Raw genomic sequence first — 17421 nt, forward strand, 5'->3', positions numbered from 1 at the left:
ACATTGCCAAAACCTGTGGAACTCTGAGCTGGACAGTCCTTAGGTTTGTGAAGCAGTAACTGGACATGAGGAGAGCCAGAGTGAGGGGCACAACCAGCCTGACTGTGCCAGGGCCATGGTGTTTCCCATCCCATCACCTCACTGTCCTCCACTGTCTCTTCCAGTGCTGGCTGGGAACAGACACCACCTTCTTCCAGAGTTTAGGTTTTTGCAGTTCCCTTTGTGCCTCTAAAATCTATTCTGTCCTGTTCTGTGTGTGTATGTGTGTGGCTGTGTTTGTGAGTTCCACATTGAGTCATCACAAAGCCTCTTGTGTAGGGCAGGCTGTAAAGAAGGATCTGGGTGCCTGTTACAGCCACAGCCAGTGCACTAAGGAAAGGTAATGCAGAGGTTCATCAGCTGAGACTGGGGAAATAGCTATGTTCCTGACATGAGCAAATCTTTCAGAAGGTATTAAAATTGTTGAGTCCTGAGGACATTCAATTGAGACCCCTCAGTTGGCAATCCCAGCTGCCAAGCTCTCCATCAGGATGCCTTTGAACACCTGACTGTGTGACATCCAGGGAGCCTGGCAGACACTGAGCTCTAAACATCCTTAGGTTAATTTAATTTGGGGAATGTTAAAGCATGTTCATGGTGTCTGGGTAGCTGCCTACTTCAGGGAGCACCAGAGAAATAGAAGTAATTCCAGGGAGCTGGCTGGGAGCTGTAAGTGAATTCCCATCGTGGCAGCAGCATGTGATCAGGTTTAATTACAGGATGTGGGGGTGAAGGGAGGCACTTCCCAGGGATTAATGGGCTGATCCTTGGTGTTGAACCAGAGATGTTCTGATTGAGCTGAACCAAGAGGCTCACCTTTTCCAGCCACTGATTTTTGGCTGGAGCCATTGCAGCCACTGTGTGCCACATCTGTCTGTGGTTCTTTGTGGGGCTGGTGGCACCCACAGCCCACAGGGCAGCAGCTGGGCAGTGCACAGGGATCAGGGTGCTGCTCTGACCTGAGGGATGTTCACCCTGAAGTCATACAGAAGAGCCAGGTGAGAGAGAGCCTGCTTTCACCAGGAGGCATGGCTGTCCTCAGGCACTCAGAGAGGCTGGCTCTGACCATGGTCTGTTTTGCAGTGATGGAGAGGCCCCTGGGGGGAACCCCATGGTGGCAGGTTTCCAAGATGACCTGGATCTGGATGACAAAATCCCCAGCAGACCCATGCTGGCAGCAGAACGGGTGCCCAGCAAGAATGTCACCCTCTCCAGTGAGGAAGAGGAAGAGGTGAAGGACTCTAAGGTCATTCTCATGCCTGATGAAGACATTGCCACAGAGCAGGAAAAAAAAAGGTACAGAACACAGCCTGAAGCATGGGGTTATGCACAGACTTGGTCTTGCCACTGCCCTCTGTGCAGCTACTGAGAAACCCTGGTGCCTGCCAAGCTGTTCCTGCAGCCAGGGTTGTGTTTGCTGCAGGTGTGAGTGTTTGTGCAGTGCTGGCTGCTGGGGGAGGGTGTGATGGAGAGCAGCCCTGAGGAAGAGGAGTTGGGGTGCTGATGGATGCAAAGCTGGACAGGAGCCACCAACGTGCATCTGCAGCCCAGAAGGCCAGTGGCATCCTGGGCTGCATCACCAGAACTGTGGTGTGCAGATTGAGAAAGGGGATTGTCCCCTCTGCTCTGCTCTGGTGAGACCCCCCTGCAGTGCTGCATCCAGCTCTGGGGCCCTCAGCACAAGGACATGGACCTCTTGAAGCGGGTCCAGAGGAGGCCATGAGGATGATCCAAGGGCTGCAGCACCTCTGCTACAAAGACAGGCTGGGAGAGTTGGGCTGCTTCAGCCTGGAGAGGAGAAGGCTGCAGGGAGACCTCTGAGCCCCTTCCAGCCCCTGAAGGGACCCACAGGAAAGCTGGGCAGGGCTGTTTGTAAGGGCAGGGAGCGATGGGACGAGGGGTGATGGGTTAAACTAGAGCAGGGCAGGTTCAGGTGAGACATTGGGAAGAAGTTCTTCCCTCTGAGGGTGGTGAGACACTGGCCCAGGTTGCCCAGAGAGGTGTTGGAGGCCCCATCCCTGGAGCCATTCCAGGTGAGGGTGGATGAAGCTCTGAGCACCCTGCTCTAGTGAAAGGTGTCCCTGCTCACTGCAGGGTGGCACTGGATGGCATTGCAAGGTCCCTTCTCACCTCAGCAGTCTGTGATTCTGTGAACTGAGCACCTGAATGTCTGTTCTTTGCAATGCAAGGGCAGAGGAGTGGAGTCCTGTGGTGAGGAGAGTGGAGGTCACTGAGCACACCCTGTGCTCAAGAGTGGTGAACTGGGTTGTGTCTCCATGTGCTGTGTCCTGGGGGTGATGCAGCCAGGCTGACACAGGCACTGCTGGGATGAGGGGCATCTGCAGCCTCTGAGTGTTTGAGCACACCCCTGGGATGAGCACAGCCTGTGGGCAGGCTCAGCATCACAGCCCTTCAGGCAGGCTCAGCTATTAATTGGTCTTTGTGCTTTGCTTTCCAGAGGGGGAGTGGGGACAGGCTCTGACAGTATGTTTCTTTCTTCTCAGGTCTTCCAAGAACTCTCTGAAACCACAGAGTGAAGCAATTCTGACCAAAGCAACTGACCTGAAGCCTCCTGACAGTTTACCTCCACGGTCTGGGTCCGAAAGGAACAGCAGCAGCAAGCTCAACACTACCCTGCCAGCTCCTGCTGCCAGCCCAGCAGGAGCCCAGGCCCCAAAGACCACTTCCCAAAGCAAAGGACATGCTCTTAAGCAGAAAGTGGTCAAAGAGGAAAAGCCTGAGGACTCTGACAGTGATCAAGAGGGACCAATAGCTACTCAGATGCTCTCATTTGTCATGGATGATCCAGACTTTGAAAGTGAGGATTCTGACAGCCAGAAGAGGAAAATGGTAAATAAGGTGTGCAAGTGGCTGTGTGGTGCTGAGCTGGCACTGCTGGGCACTGCTGGGGCACTGCACTGAGCAGGGCTGTCAGCTGCTGCCAGGGGAACCTGATGAGGTTCAACACTGTCAAGTGTCAGGTGTTGCACTTGGGCTGGAGGAATCCCAGACACAGATACAGACTGGGAGAAGAGCTCCTGGGGAGCAGCCCTGCTGAGAAGGACCTGGGGATTGTGGTGGATGAGAAGCTGGACGTGAGCCAGCAGTGGCTCTTGCAGCTCGTAGGGCCAATGGTATCCTGGGCTCCATCAGCAGAGGGGTGGCAGCAGGGACAGGGAGGGGATTGTCCCTCTCTGCTCTGCCCTCCTGAGGCTCCAGCTGGAGTCCTGTGTCCAGATCTGGGGCCCCAATACAAGAAGGATGTGGAACTGTTGGAGAGGGGTCAGAGGAGCCACAAGGATGGTCAGAGGGCTGGAGCACCTGCCCTACAAAGAGAGGCTGAGGGAGCTGGGCTGGTTCAGCCTGGAGAAGAGAAGGCTGTGGGGGGGACCTCATTGCAGCCTTCCAGTACCTGAAGGGAGCTTATAAGCAGGAGGGGAATCAACTTTTTAAAAGAGCAGATAATGGCAGGACAAGGGGGAATGGACTAAAGCTAAAGGAGGGAAGGTTTAGATTAGATATTAGGGGGAAGTTCTTTCCAGAGAGAGTGGTGAGGGGCTGGAACAGGCTGCCCAGAGAGGGGGTGGGTGCCCCATCCCTGGGGGTGTTCAAGGCCAGGTTGGATGGGGCCCTGGGCAACCTTGTGTAGCTCCAGGCCTGGAGGTTGGTGTCCCTGCCTGTGGCAGGGGGTTGGAGCTCTGTGACCCTTGGGGTCCCTTCCAACCCAGACCATTCTATGATTCTATGATCTCTCAGCAGCACTCACAGCAAGTCAAGTGCTGAGCAACCTGAAGAGATGGATGTAAGCACAAACCCACTAATGCTCTGATTGCTGAAGCCACTCAGCAGCAAGGTTTGTGCTTGTGAGTTGTAAAGTGCTGTTTAGTCTCAGGGAGTCCAGAGCAGGGTCAGACCAGCAGGGTGGAAGGCAGGAAATGCAAATCTGACAGTCTTTCACCTCAAGTTTCATATGTAGAAGTGTGTGTGCCATAGGGAGAGAACAAGTGAGCTCCTTGCTGGCCAGCAGTCAGAAGGCCACACCAAATTTGCTTGGCAAAGCTCCTTACTGCAGCAGCACAGTCTGTCTGCAAAGGGCTTTCCATTGTAGCCAGGGTAGGTGCCAAGTCTGTGATGCTGAACACGTGGGCAGCTGCTTGGGTGTCTGCTCAGACACAGCAAGAACCCACTCTGCACCCCTCCTCCGTTAAAGGCAAAGAAAGAAGCATCTTCTGGAACTGGTTACTGTGGCTCTGGGTATCCCTGATCCCAGCAATGATCTGTGCTGCAGCCAGCAGAGTCACCCCCAGAAGCTGCTGACCAAGGTTTGGGACAGGGGGCTGCTGTTGGGGGTACTCCCTGTGTCAGGTAGCTGGTATTCAGGAGTGGTTTATGTGTTTGCATCACTCCAGAGTCCCACAGAAAGGACAGTTGTCCTGGTTTCTTTCACCTTGCCTGTGTGTCATGCTGTTTATTAATGAATTTTTCATTTGTTTAGCACTTTCAGTAGCTGCTTTTCCTGGTGCTTTAATATGGAATCAAACATGCTTGCAGCTCTGTACTTGTCTTAGCATGCAATGATGAGGAATGGGGTTTGTGAGGGAAATCATAGATTTAGAGACTGGGTTGGAAGGGACCCCAAGGATCACAGAGCTCCAACCCCCTGCCACAGGCAGGGTCACCAACCTCCAGGCCTGGAGCTACACAAGGTTGCCCAGGGGCCCATCCAACCTGGCCTTGAACACCCCCAGGGATGGGGCACCCACCCCCTCTCTGGGCAGCCTGTTCCAGCCCCTCACCACTCTCTCTGCAAAGAACTTCCCCCTAATATCTAATCTCACCCTTCCCTCCTCCAGCTTCACTCCATCCCCCTTGTCCTGCCAGTCTCTGCCCTTCAACAAGCTGATTCCCCTCCTGTTCCTCTGCTCCCTTCAGGGACTGGGAGGCTGCAGTGAGGTCCCCCCACAGCCTTGGCAGTTGTGAGATGCCCCACAACTCCTGAATGCTTTTCAAGTCCAAGTTTTACCAGTCCAACCACCACCCATAGCACAGGGGAGCACTGCCTGGGGCAGCAGCAGAACAAGGCTGGCACAGAGGGTGTAGAGAAAGAGAGGTGAACAAGTGCTGGAGAGCATCAGGTATCAGATCATTCAACTCCATTTCCAGTCCCATCGTGCAGATTTTGGGGTGATACCCAGTCTCTGCAGCATCCTGCTGTTTAGTCCATGCTGAAGGGGCACATGTGCCCTGGGAGCACATTCCCTTTTGACAGGATGAAGGGAGTTCCTCCCCAAACACAGCCCCCTTCCCTGCCTCACTGCTCCCTGCCTCTGGAACACGAGACCCCAGGGAGCTACATGGCAGAGAGGTTTTATCTGTCAGGGCTGGGGGGGGGGGAGTTTTCAGCCTCTTAGATCTGATTTTCCCCAAAACAGAGGTGCCTCTCCCAGGGTGGATAGAGGCTGATGCTGTTAAAGGTCTCATTTAATCCCTTTACACCAGGAATGGGATTTTGGTAGCACAAGTGGTAAGTTCTCAGAGTAGATTTTCCAGTACCAGTGCTACTGAGGCATTTCACTGAAGCAAGAAATAGATCAAGGGCATCGATTTCCAGGCAGTTACAGCTCAGTTCAGCTTCCATTTCCTTCCCTTCTCCCCACCTGCTGACAGCTGATCTCTCTGTGTACAAGATGCTCAGAGCTGAGGGTTGATGTGTCTGTGCTTGTCTGTTATTTCTTGTCTCCAGGATGAATTCCCTGTCCGGGAAGATCTCTCTGAAGTATCTGATGATGATGATACCTCCTTGGCAAAGCCACCCCAGCCTGTGAAACCAACAGTTCACTCCTTTAAACTGAAAAATGACTCAGATCTCTTTGGTTTGGGTTTGGAAGAACCTGGTCCCAAGGAGAGCAGTGAGGAAGGTAAAGGTCACACCTTATTTCCACTCGTGCTGATTTTGTTTCTCAGGCATCTGGTTTGTTCCAAAGTGATTCCAGGGTGTAAGGAAACCAATTTGCACTAAATAAAATCCCCTGTAACTTCATGCAGTGCCCTGTGTGAGCCTTTAAAGTGGTTTAACACAGCATAAATAACTTTCTTGAAGTTTTTCCCCATGGGGAGGTGGGGATCTTGTGCAACCACAGCATCAGCCATGTATTATTTTTGTCCCAGCTGGAAGCAGGAGCACATCTTGTCACAAGCTGCTTCTGTGTGAGGCTTCCTGCCTGGGAAGAGGTGCTCAGCACTGCAGTATCCACCCCCTTGAGAAACTGGATCAATCTGAGCAAAATACTCTGACATCCCCTGCCAATTTGCTCCTTCCAGTTTGCTCTTCAGTTTTGGGGGAAGATGAGGTGTGGTTCTGATCACAACCTAAGCATTCAGGCTTTTATTTCACTCCCCCATCCCTTGAGGGGAGAAATCCTACTCACACAAATCATTTCTGCTGTCTTGGCATTACTGCAAAGCAGCTTCCTATAGATCTGCCCCTGATGTCACCACAAAAGATGAGAAGTTAAAGACTTAAGGGGGAGAAAAAGCTGTAAGCAGCATCAGAGAGAGATCTCTTTGAATAGCTACTCCTAAAGTATAGCAAGGTGTCAGAGGCTGCCATGGCTTCATCAGCTTGTCACTCTGAGCTGCTGAACAGCACAGCCTGAAATAGCTGGAAGTTGATCTGCAGAGGCCCAGGGCAGGAAATTAACTTCAGTTTAGCATCTTTAATGATTCAACATGTGTTCCTCCTGGCTGCTCTCCTCTTTCTGGGGTAAGTATAAGAACCCATCTCAATAGTCAGAGCTTTCCCAGCAATTAGGCTTCCCCATGGCTGACCTGTGCTTAAAGATCAGCCACAGAAGAGCATGTGTTGGTGAGATGGACAGCAGGACACCACACATGAAGCTTGGGGCAGTTACAAACCCTCCTGTGAAACAGGCAAGTAGATACTCTCCTGCTCAGGGAGGGTTTGCATAGTGGCAGTGGGCACTCAGGAGGCTAATTAGCAGCCAAGTCATCAACCACAGGAAGCTGGGATAGATGATTAGTGAGGGGCTCTGGGCTCATCTGATCCCTGTGTAGAGCTGGGCACGTGCTGATGCCATTTCCATCCCCAGTCTGACCCACAGTGAGTGCTGGCCTGCCAGGGTGTTCCCATGGGCATCTCTGGCCTGAATGGTCCCTCCAGTCCAAACCACACCTGGTGCCACTTCTGGCTGCCTTTGAGCATTTAGTGGCCAGAGGGAAATTGTTCCCAGGAGCAACTCCTCAGTGCTGGGAATGACAATCTTGTCCCCCAGCCTGGTTGTCAGACCAGTCTGCAGAGGTGGTCTCTGGGTTTGGTTCTGAGTAGCTGTGATACAAGGAGCATCCAGGTCAGAGTAACACAGGTAGCACAGTGCTTGCAGTGGAACTGGATGTGCCTGGGTACATGAGGGTGGGACTGCTGGGGCTTGTGGTGTGTCCCAGGCATCCAGGGTGGGTTGTTCTCAGAAATGGGGGCAGGGCAGAATCACATCACAGGGAGTTTGAATCAATTAAAAACAATGTCTTTCTGTTTGAACAGATAAACAAACTTCTAAGGAGAAAAAGAAGAAGAAGAAGAAAAGCAAAGAGGTACTAGTTAATTCCTCAGCTTTGGCATGTCATGTTATCTAAGGTGTTGCACTTACACATGTCAGGTGTTGCACTTGGGCCAATGGAATCCAGACACAGATACAGACTGGGAGAAGAGCTCCTGGGAAGCAGCCCTGAGGAGAAGGACCTGGGGGTCATGGGGGATGAGAAACTTCCCCTGAGCCAGCAGTGGCTCTGGCAGCTGGGAAAGGTTATGGGAACCTGGGCTCCATCAGCAGAGGGGTGGCAGCAGGGACAGGGAGGGGATTGTCCCTCTCTGCTCTGCCCTCCTGAGGCCCCAGCTGGAGTCCTGTGTCCAGAGCTGGGGCCCCAGTACAAGAGAGATGTGGGGCTGTTGGAGAGGGGTCAGAGGAGCCACGAGGATGATCAGAGGGCTGGAGCAGCTCCCCTACAGAGAGAGGCTGAGGGAGCTGGGCTGGTTCAGCCTGGAGAAGAGAAGGCTGTGGGGGGACCTCATTGCAGCCTCCCAGTCCCTGAAGGGAGCAGAGGAACAGGAGGGGAATCAGCTTGTTAAAGGGCAGAGACTGGCAGGACAAGGGGGATGGAGTGAAGCTGAAGGAAGGGAGGGTTAAATTAGATATTAGGGGGAAGTTCTTTCCAGAGAGAGTGGTGAGGGGCTGGAACAGGCTGCCCAGAGAGGGGGTGGGTGCCCCATCCCTGGGGATGTTCAAGGCCAGGTTGGATGGGGCCCTGGGCAACTTTGTGTAGCTCCAGGCCTGGAGGTTGGTGTCCCTGCCTGTGGCAGGGGGTTGGAGCTCTGTGACCCTTGGGGTCCCTTCCAACCCATGCCATTCTATGATTCTATGACTATCTGCCTGCCAAGGAGAGGGGTTGCCTTCCACATACCCTCTGGTGGGCTTCTGTTCTCCCACCCTGTGCTGGGATCTGAGCCTGCCAGGGTCCACAGAGTGCTGACCAGTGCACAGGTTACAAGCAAGTGTTCAGAACAGCTGAGGCTTGAAGAGGCAGCTTGTAAAGCCCAGGATCGAGTGGAGCAGTTCAGCTCTGCTGGTCTGAGCATGTGGATAGCACCATGACCTCTCCCAGGCAGGGGGGTGTCTGCCAGACCTCATCTCCCAGGCAGCCAGGGAAGGCTGCAGGAGGCTTTGACTGTGACATTTCTGCCTGTCCAAGACTGTGGCATTACTGGGCACAAACTGCTTGACAGACCACTGCTAAGCCAGATGGCCTTTCTTCTCCTCAGTCCAAACTCACAGAAGGGTCTCCTGGAATTAGCCAGCTCTGGTAGGAGATGCTTCACCCCCAGGAAGGTGCTCACAGACCCAAATTTCAGGGGGATAGATACTGCCTGACAGAGGATTTACTAATGAAAATGTTCTTGTTTTGCAGGAAGAGGAGAAGTCTGTGAAAAAGAAGAGCAAACACAAGAAGAGCAAAGAGAAGGAGGAGAGCAAAGAGGAGAAAAAGAAAAAGAAAAAGAAGAGCAAGGAGAAAAACAACGAGATAGATGAACTTGAGGCTTTTCTTGGAGGAGGAGGAGCCAGCATGAGCAAGCCACGAGGAGGTGGGGACTATGAGGAGCTGTAGGCTGGCCACATGAACGTGCAGCAGACTCTTCCTTCATGGCTGTCTCCATCTTTTCTTATGAGTCACACCAGGACAGGAGCAGATGTGTAAAGCTTTAGCTCTTTGCCATTTGTCCTCTCAAAACAGAGCTGGCAAAGCACAAGCTTTTACATCTGTGTGTGCTGTGCTGGTGCTTTTGTGACACACAGCAAATCCAGCTGAGATGTACTTGAGCAAGGGGGGGAAGGCTCAGGGCAGGGCTCCCAGCCCCACTTCCAGGCTGTCAGTTCCAGATGTGCCCCATCAGGCAGCTGGCAGGGTGTGGGAGGTGAAGGGAACCTGCCTCCTGCTCAGCCCCTGCTGTATTCCACTCCTGCACACCTGAAGCTCCTGCCTTGCTAAGAGGAGTGCAACAAAACCTGCCACATGAACGCATCATGCTCGCCTGTCTCAAGTCTTTAACTTCTTCTCCTTCCTGATTTTTGTAATGAGAAAGGTGGGATTGACCATTGCTCCACCCAGCAGTTGATGAGGTTTGAATCGAGCAGATCATGGTATGGTACAGCTCCCTCAAACAGCAGCCACAGGGCCAGAGAGAGAGAGAGAGAGAGAGAGAGAGAGAGAGAGGTGTGTGATTTTGGAGTCCCTCCAATGGGACCTTTCTGCACAGCAGCTTAATTAGCACTCACTGGTGCTGCTGCTGGAATTCATGAAGCCCCGTTGATTTCCATGGCCCCAGTGTCTCAGACACTACACGTAAGCTGCTATGCAGTTTGGGAAAACAATGCAAGGTGCAAAGCTATCCTGAAACAGAGAGAGGAAAACCAGTGCTTTTCTGCATTGCCCACCCTTGGATTCCCATCTCCTGGAACCCCTTCCCTTCGGTACCTCTCAGGGACATGACTCTCACATGGAAATGAAGATATCCAGAGCTTCAGAACTGACCACAGACAGCAGGGAAGCGTTAGCATGGCAAGGTGTTTGCTTCTCAGGCATTTTACAGCCAGGCTGTAGACACTGGCTGCCTCTCTGCACTGAGAGGGACCACCCAGCATCCTTCCTGGCCCAGCTTCCGTCAGTACTGCAGCTGCATTTACTGGGCCAAGCCTGCCAGCAGCCTTTCCCTATCCCATCCTGTTCCTGCAGCCTCCTCCTGTCCCCTGAGGTTGGGAAGCTGGTTGATTTTTGCTTTGACCCATATGGATCAGTGCCTGCCCCAGCAGCACTGCTGGGTGGGTGCTGCCAGCCAGCCCTTTGCACTTGCCTGTGTCTTAGTGAGCAGCCCCTGTGCTTGATGGAGCTTAGTAGCTCTCTGTACCCCCTTCTGGTTTGGTTCTGGTGTCCCTCTCACAGCTCAGTTGGTGAAGCTCCCTGAGGATCTGTGCATTACATTACCTGTTGCTTGCAGGTTGATCTGAGGTTTGGTTTTGTTCTCCCTCTCCCCTTTTTTTATTGTAAAATGTCAACCACAAGATCCAAACTGGGGTTTCCTGCTACGTCCCTGTGAAGCAAGCTGTTCTTTTGACCCATTATCCACTCCAGACTTGTGTTGAGCAGCAGGCAGTTACCTGCTCCATTTCTCTTTTTTTTTCTTTCCCCCAGCCCCCAAATGCACTTGTAACTGTTTCCCTATAAAACAGACTTTTTTTGCTGCATGAGCAGTACATTGTTCAGGTCTGTTTGCCATGAGCATTGCCTGCTTCTCTGAGCGTTGCTGCATTTCACATGACACCCTTGGGAAATCACCTGGGACAGCTCAAACTTTGCACATCTGGGGAGGAGAAAGTGGCCTGGGACACGACTGGTTTGTGCCCCCTGTGAGGAGGCAGGGGGGTGTTTGCTCTGCAGCTGGCTGCGCTCCTGAGAGCGCCTCAGCTCTGGGAAGAGTTTGTGGTCATGGTCCAGCTTTCCATCAAAACCCCCACCTTGGTACAGCCCATGGTGACTCCAGAGCTCAGCTGTGCTGCCTCTGCCCAGGCTGGGGAGCTGCCTGTCCCTCCAGGAGTGTTTGGGGAAGGGCATCCCACTTTGCCCCCTCCTCAGCTGCATCCTTCCCCATGGTGGCACGGCGCCTGACATCACAAACCATCTGCAGAGGAGAAAAAGAACAAGTTAACCTAAAACCTCTGAGTTCTTTCCCCAAAGCCAAGGTCTGTCCTGAGTGAGCTGTTCCACGCAGCGTGAGGGAGATGATGTTTCTATTCCTGAGCTCTGCTTCCTTGGGCATCAGCTCTGGGTCAGCAGGAGGCTGTACAAGCATCGAGGCCCCTGGGAACACCAGTGCTGGCACTGCCCTGGCTGTCACCTGCACCAGATTTGGCCTCTGTAGGAGCCTTCACGCTCCCTGCAGCTCGTGTTCCTTGTCAGCACGAGGAGCTGAGACAAAAACAAGCAAAGATGAGTCACTGTGTTCCATAATACTCCTTAAAAAGAGAAAGGCAGATGCAGGAGCTCTCTTTACTTCTGCAGGAGCCCTAGGAGGGCGTGCAGCGTGTTTCAGCTCTGGCAGCAGGGTCAGAGGGAACCCACCCCCTGGGTGAGGTGGGAGCACGGGCAGGAATAGCAGGGAAAGGCACTCTTCAGACCTGGATTTCTCCCTTTCTCCAGGGATGCTGAACTGGGTAGGGGTGCAGTGTGAGGTGTAACCCAGTGCTGGGAGAAAGAAGCAGACCTTGTCTTTTGAATAAGCTAAATATAAAAAGTATGTGTGTGTGCCTGTCGTTATGGGGAAGCTTCTGCAGGATCACATCGATATAAATAGTTCCTGTGAGCATCTCTAGAGGTACCAGTGTATTTGCTTTTGGCTTTATCAGTCATCCAGAAAAAAACACCTACGAGCTTGAGGCTGAGAAGCTGCAATTTCTGGCAGTTGGTGCTGGCCAGAGCTGTGTGCTCTGCAGGGTCCTAGTCAGTTAGAGCAGCGGGAGGGAGAAGTGCAGATTTATCACTGCACTTGTAGCCTGCCAGCTGGGTTTGTCCTCCAGCACCCTGTCCCCCAGTGCCCTGTCCTCCAGTGCCCTGTCCCCCAGCACCCTGCCCACAGGGGTGCTGTGCAAAAGCCATGCTGCCCAGCCCAGTCCCTGCCTCTGCACCACTGGCTGGTGGGCATGCTGCAGGGCCCTGCCCATGAGGGGGTTGTATCAGGGCTTCCCTGGGCCAGCTTGAAGCCAGAGGGGTCACAAGAGGTCACTCCAAGGTCGCCTGTTCATCTTCCCAGCCAGGATCCCCCCTGTCTGAGCCAGTCTTCATGGAGTCAGTATGGAAACTGCTTGAGCAGCCCCTGCTCACGCCAGTGTGGGGCTGCTCTGGCAGGAGAGGGACTGGGCTTTCATCCCCTGTGCAGAGTCTGCCTGTGCTTTGTGTGGCATCTGGCTGGGGCAGGGGGCTGTGCTGTGGAGATGTGAGCCCAGTGGTTGCTTTGGGGATGTTCCTTGCTGCACCTGTCCCTGGAGCAGGATGGTCCAGCATCACAGTTAGCAGCTCCTGTCACTCCTGGCAACGCTGTCACAAGACATGGGTGAAGTCACACTCCAAAAGCAGGCAGAGGCTTTGACCTCTGCAGGCTGCATGGTGTGCTCTCCCTGCTGGCATCCCATTTTAGCCAGACCTTCAGCTCACCAGCACCCACGTGGGCTGGGGCTGGCCCCTCTGCCTGCACATCCTCCCCTGGGGATTCATCCTGTGCCAGCACAGCACGTTCAGAGTATCTTTCTCCTGCTGGCCCAAGCCTGCTTAGCACAGGTGGCCATCCCTGCTTCCTAAACCTCTTGCAAAACTCATCCCTGCAAGAATGAAGCTGCTTCACACTGCTGCTGAGCTGTGTACCCCAGCCCTGCATGTGCTAAAGGACCACCTCTCTTGATACCCAGCCTGTGGCTTTCTCCACCACCTTGTTAGTACACCAGGTAGAAGACCAGCAGAAGGGCAGACTGACCAGTCACTGCAGCTCCCACCACCCCAAACCAGCAGTTTCCAGCATTCCTGTGGGAAGCTGTCCATCACTTCTGCCTTGAGGCTGCAGAGCTGTCTGATAATTGCCATTCAGATTCATTCCTGGCTAATTAGTGCTTGCTTGTTCCTTTGCTAGGGCTGCTGTTGCAGCACTCCTCACGCCCAGCCCCATGCAGAAGGGGCTCCTGTCCCTGCTGGGAGTCTGTCCAGCCGGGCAGGCAGTGCCCAGGCTGAGCCAGCAGCTGTCCCTGGCAGCAGCTCCCCTCTGAGCTCATCCCTCCGTGGCCATGCCAGGCCAGATGAGGTCATGCCAGGGCTGGTACAGCCCATGATGGGGCTGGCCTGGCTTACTGCTGTTCCCAGCTGAGGACTCACAGCAGCAGCAGGCTGAGCAGTGCACAGGGGGTTCCATCCTTCCCCCTGTCCTATGGCAAGGGCCACGTGTGAGGAGCGCAGAGACCCTGCCCAGTGATTCTGCCTCACCCTGTTTCTCCTGCTCCTGTAAGGTCACAACAAGCTTTTCCTGGGGGCAGGTGGGAATTTGCTTCCTCCCCTCAGCAGAGCACATGAAAAGGCTGCAGAAACCCGGGTTTCAGCAGGAGACAGAATGAACATGGGAACTCACAGGTGCCCTCAGAGGAGCCCTGCCCTGCCCTGCCCTGCCCTGCCCTGCCCTGCCCTGCCCTGCCCTGCCCTGCCCTGAGTGGCTGCTGGACGTGCTGCAGAGCCAGACCAGCACTTGGGCTTGTGGCCACCCCGGAGCAGGACAGACCCAGGGCAAGATGTCCAACGGGCACGCTGCCTGCAGCTTCCCTGCACTCAGGGGTCCTGCTGCTTGAAGGGACCCGAGCACTCACCGGTCCATCTGGGATGCTCCTGAGCTCGAAAACAAGGGATTCTGGGGATACCCTGCAGTAGGATGGGCTTAGGGACCGGTTGCTGTAACCTAGCAACAGTCTCAGCCGAGGCGTGATGTGATTAATCCAGCGCTGGCCCAGTCAGCTGGGCGATGGGCTGAGCCCTCCCAACTCCTGGGCTGGCCTCCCCAGCACACCTTCAGCTCCCCAGGCACATGGCTTGGCCGTGGGGCAGCTCGTGGTGAGCAGCCATCTTCACTGCTGCAGCTCAGCAGGGAGGTCTCTGAGCAAAGGGGACTCATCCCCTGGCATCTCCAGAGCTGCCCTGGCTGCACCCAGGGGGTCCCTTGGCTGGGGGAGATGCAGTGTGCTGGTTCAGCCTGCAGGAACAGGGGCACTGCAGGGGGTACCTGTGCTCAGGCTGCCTCAGGGCCCCCAGCACCCTATGAAATCCTAAAGTGCTGCTTTGCCTCCACGTTGCTGGCTCTCCCCTCCCAGCAGGAGTGAGGAGGGGATGTGTTGGTGTGGCTTTCGGTCACCACAGAGGTGAGATGAGGGGAGGAGGGGCAGGGGGTGCTGTGTCTCCCAGTGCCAGGGGACACCTGAGCAATGCTGGTCTCCCCTCATCTGCATCCTCACCCTGTGCCAGGAGTGTGTGTTGGCACAGGGAGCTCTGCCCAGGGTGGCAGCTGCAGCCAGAGCCAGAGCTGGCTGGGGGAAGGAGCCGGCTGGGAAGAGAGCAGGCTCTGCCCAGAGCAGGGAGGAGAAACACCCTGTGACTGTGGGCAGGGGGTGGCTGTGGAGGGGTGCAGGGTGGTGGGCTCCCACCCAGGCCTCGCTGTCAGCAGCCCAGCTCCCAGGGGGGTTGGTGCACTGCTGTGGGGTCAGGCAGCTGGCACAGGGTGTCGCTGGGGTCGGCTGGGGTGATGCTGCAGCCCTGGGGCACACACTGGTGCTGCATCCCACTGGCAGGGCAGCTCTGAGAGCCCTGCTGTGGGCACAGTGGGGAGAGAGGGCACCCCAGACTGGTGTCTTGCCTCTGGCACTGCGGTGGGTCAGCAGGTAGGAGCCCTGTCCCTGAGCTCAAGACACCTTGCTGGCCTTTGGGGACCGACACATCCCTCCCAAGGGCAGATGGGAACTGGTCTCCTTCCTGGTGGGGACCCTCAAGCTGGCAGCTGCTTTGCAGACCCCACACTCACCGTCTTCTGCCTCTGGACCCCCTGGGCTCCAGCTCCCTCCCCATCCCCTGAAGCAGACAGCAGGTCCTGGCTTCTCCTGGGTTCAGAGTTGGGGAAGATGAAAGGAGGCAAGAACCCCACTGCCCCCAGCCCAGGCATCATGCTCTGAGCTGCTCATCGTTTGAAGAACATGAGAGCATTGCCCCCAGAGAGGAGCTCAGCAGGCAGCAGCGAGGGGCAAGCGAGTGGGCAGGCAGAGCAGCAGCCAGCATCCCACCCCATCCCACCCCATCCCACTCCCAGCTGTGGGATCCCCACGTTGCCTTGGAAACAGAGGATTTCGCAGCCGCTTGCAGTGGTGCTGCCTGCTTGGGGGGAGGGGGGAGGCCTGAGCCCCAGGCCTGCCTGTACCTCTCCCAGCCTCACCCCCTCCCCACGGGCAGGGCGGGGGTGCCAGGCTGCCAGCCCCCAGCTCTGGGGTGCTGGCCCTGCAGTGGAGCTGCAGAGAGCATGGCAAGCAGGGAGTGGTGAGCCCAGGGTGAAGAGGACGTGTCAAATACTAATCCCTGCTGTGAATTCCACAGCGTGGGAGGGAGTGGGGCCATCCCTCAGTGGCATATGGGTGTGCCAGAGGGGCTCTGGGCTGTGGGGAGGTGCTGGGTGCCCGTCACTCCCATTTCCCATTGGGTGGCCATAGGTGGGTGCTGCAGCCCCCCAGCCTGTTTTGCTGGAGCCCTGGCATTGGCACACACTGCAGCCCCCATGGGAGTGACCCAGAACAGCTGAGCCACCCCCTGCTCACCCTCCCTGCAGCCCCTGCCACCGCCTCCCGGGTGGCACCGCAGGGGCCGTGTCACCCCCAGTGCTGGGTGAGACCTGACCCCCTCCTGCAGCGGGGCCAGGTGGGTGGTTGTGCTGGGCCGGGGATGCCAAGCGAGCCCCAGCAGCTGCCTCCTCACCCAGCCACTCACACTCCAGTCGTGCCCTGGCCCCGGCTCTCCCCGAGCTGTCACCCCGCAGCTCCCACCGCCCTGACGCCCGGCCCCGTCCCACGGGTGGCCCGGAGGACAGGCTGTCACTTCCCATCACCGTGCCCACGCTGGGTGCCCAGCCACGCAGGGGCTTCTGTCACCTCCCACTCCACTCACTCCCTTCACCCACAACTGGGGTGGGAACCTCCGTGCTGGGCAGCAGCAGGTGCTGGGCTGGGGGTCACATCACACCCCCACTGACCCCGACAGCCCTGCCCCCTGGGCTTGCCAGGGCACCCACTGAGGGGGCAGCTTGGCCCCTGTCTCCCCAGGTGGGCATTTTCAGGAGCTGCTGCCTGCTTGGCATCTGTCCTGTCCCCCCAGCAGGTCCCAGGGTGTGAGCACCAGCCCAGTGCAGCAGGATGAGTGAGCGGGTTTGCAGTGTCAGAAGGAGCTGCATCTCTCTGGGTGAGGATGTGGCATCTGCCCAGCACCTCTGGCACCAGTGAATATCGTTTCTTGATGGTCAGCATCCTTCAATTTATTTTTCCCCAGTTGCTTTCTGAGCTGCTCTGAGGAACTGGCTCCTTTTGCTTGCTCTGAGTGGGCTGTGCTGGGTTCCCCTGACCACTGCAGCACCAATGCCTCAGTCCCAGTGCCAGGCTGGGGCTGGAGGAGTCTGGGACAGCCCCTTTACTGGAGCCATTCCCTTGCTGCCCATCTCCTCCTGCCTGCACCCGTCTCCTGGGTGAGGCACTGGCCCTGCTGGGAGCGTGACACAGCGTTTGGCAGATGCCCAGAAAGGTCTTGGTAACTTCCAGACTGCCCAGTGCCAGCACAGCCTCAGAGCTGTCCCCCTCCATCCTCACCTGTGTGGTCCCCTCCAGCCTCCCCCACCCCTCATCACCTTGCTCTGGCTCAGTGAGTCCCCACGGGGCACGTGGGGAACCACATTGTCTGGCCACAAGGAGCTGATGCTCAGGAGATGAGAGTTGGGCACATATTGAATCCCAGGAGCGAGCAGGGAGGGAACAGGGCTCTGGGCAGGTACGGGGTGGGGAGGCCAGTCAGCCCCACAACCTTTGGGGTGTTTTCCCCTTCCCTGCCATGCCGTGCTGGAGCTGGCTCTGCCATCTAACCAGCGCCCCTGGGGATGTGCTGCTTGGAGGGAGGCACTGGTGAAGATGTTCAGAAGAGCTGAGGATGGAGAGGGACTCTTGGTGACCCTGGCATCAGGACTGGCAGGATGGCAACAAGGAGGCACCT

General features: G+C 56.0%; 1 protein-coding gene across 2 annotated transcripts in view; it reads left to right on the top strand.

Moving 5' to 3' along the window:
- Positions 1-10850, top strand: part of RABL6 (RAB, member RAS oncogene family like 6) — a gene marked incomplete at its 5' end in the record, with an annotated part of 61834 nt that extends 50984 nt beyond the window's left edge. Inside the window, 5 exons of one of the 2 annotated variants that reach the window (XM_084272682.1) lie at positions 1123-1335; positions 2544-2898; positions 5783-5957; positions 7598-7647; positions 9019-10850. In XM_084272682.1, coding sequence (XP_084128808.1) covers positions 1123-1335; positions 2544-2898; positions 5783-5957; positions 7598-7647; positions 9019-9216 — 991 coding nt within the window. In that variant the 3' untranslated portion in view covers positions 9217-10850. The remainder of the gene's footprint in view (positions 1-1122; positions 1336-2543; positions 2899-5782; positions 5958-7597; positions 7648-9018) is intronic. The other variant, XM_084272683.1, reaches the window with a different exon arrangement.
- Positions 10851-17421: the final 6571 nt, after the last annotated feature.

The sequence above is a fragment of the Gallinula chloropus genome (assembly GCF_964237585.1).
Source record: "Gallinula chloropus genome assembly, chromosome: 18".
In the NCBI taxonomy this organism is placed as follows: Eukaryota; Metazoa; Chordata; class Aves; order Gruiformes; family Rallidae; genus Gallinula; species Gallinula chloropus.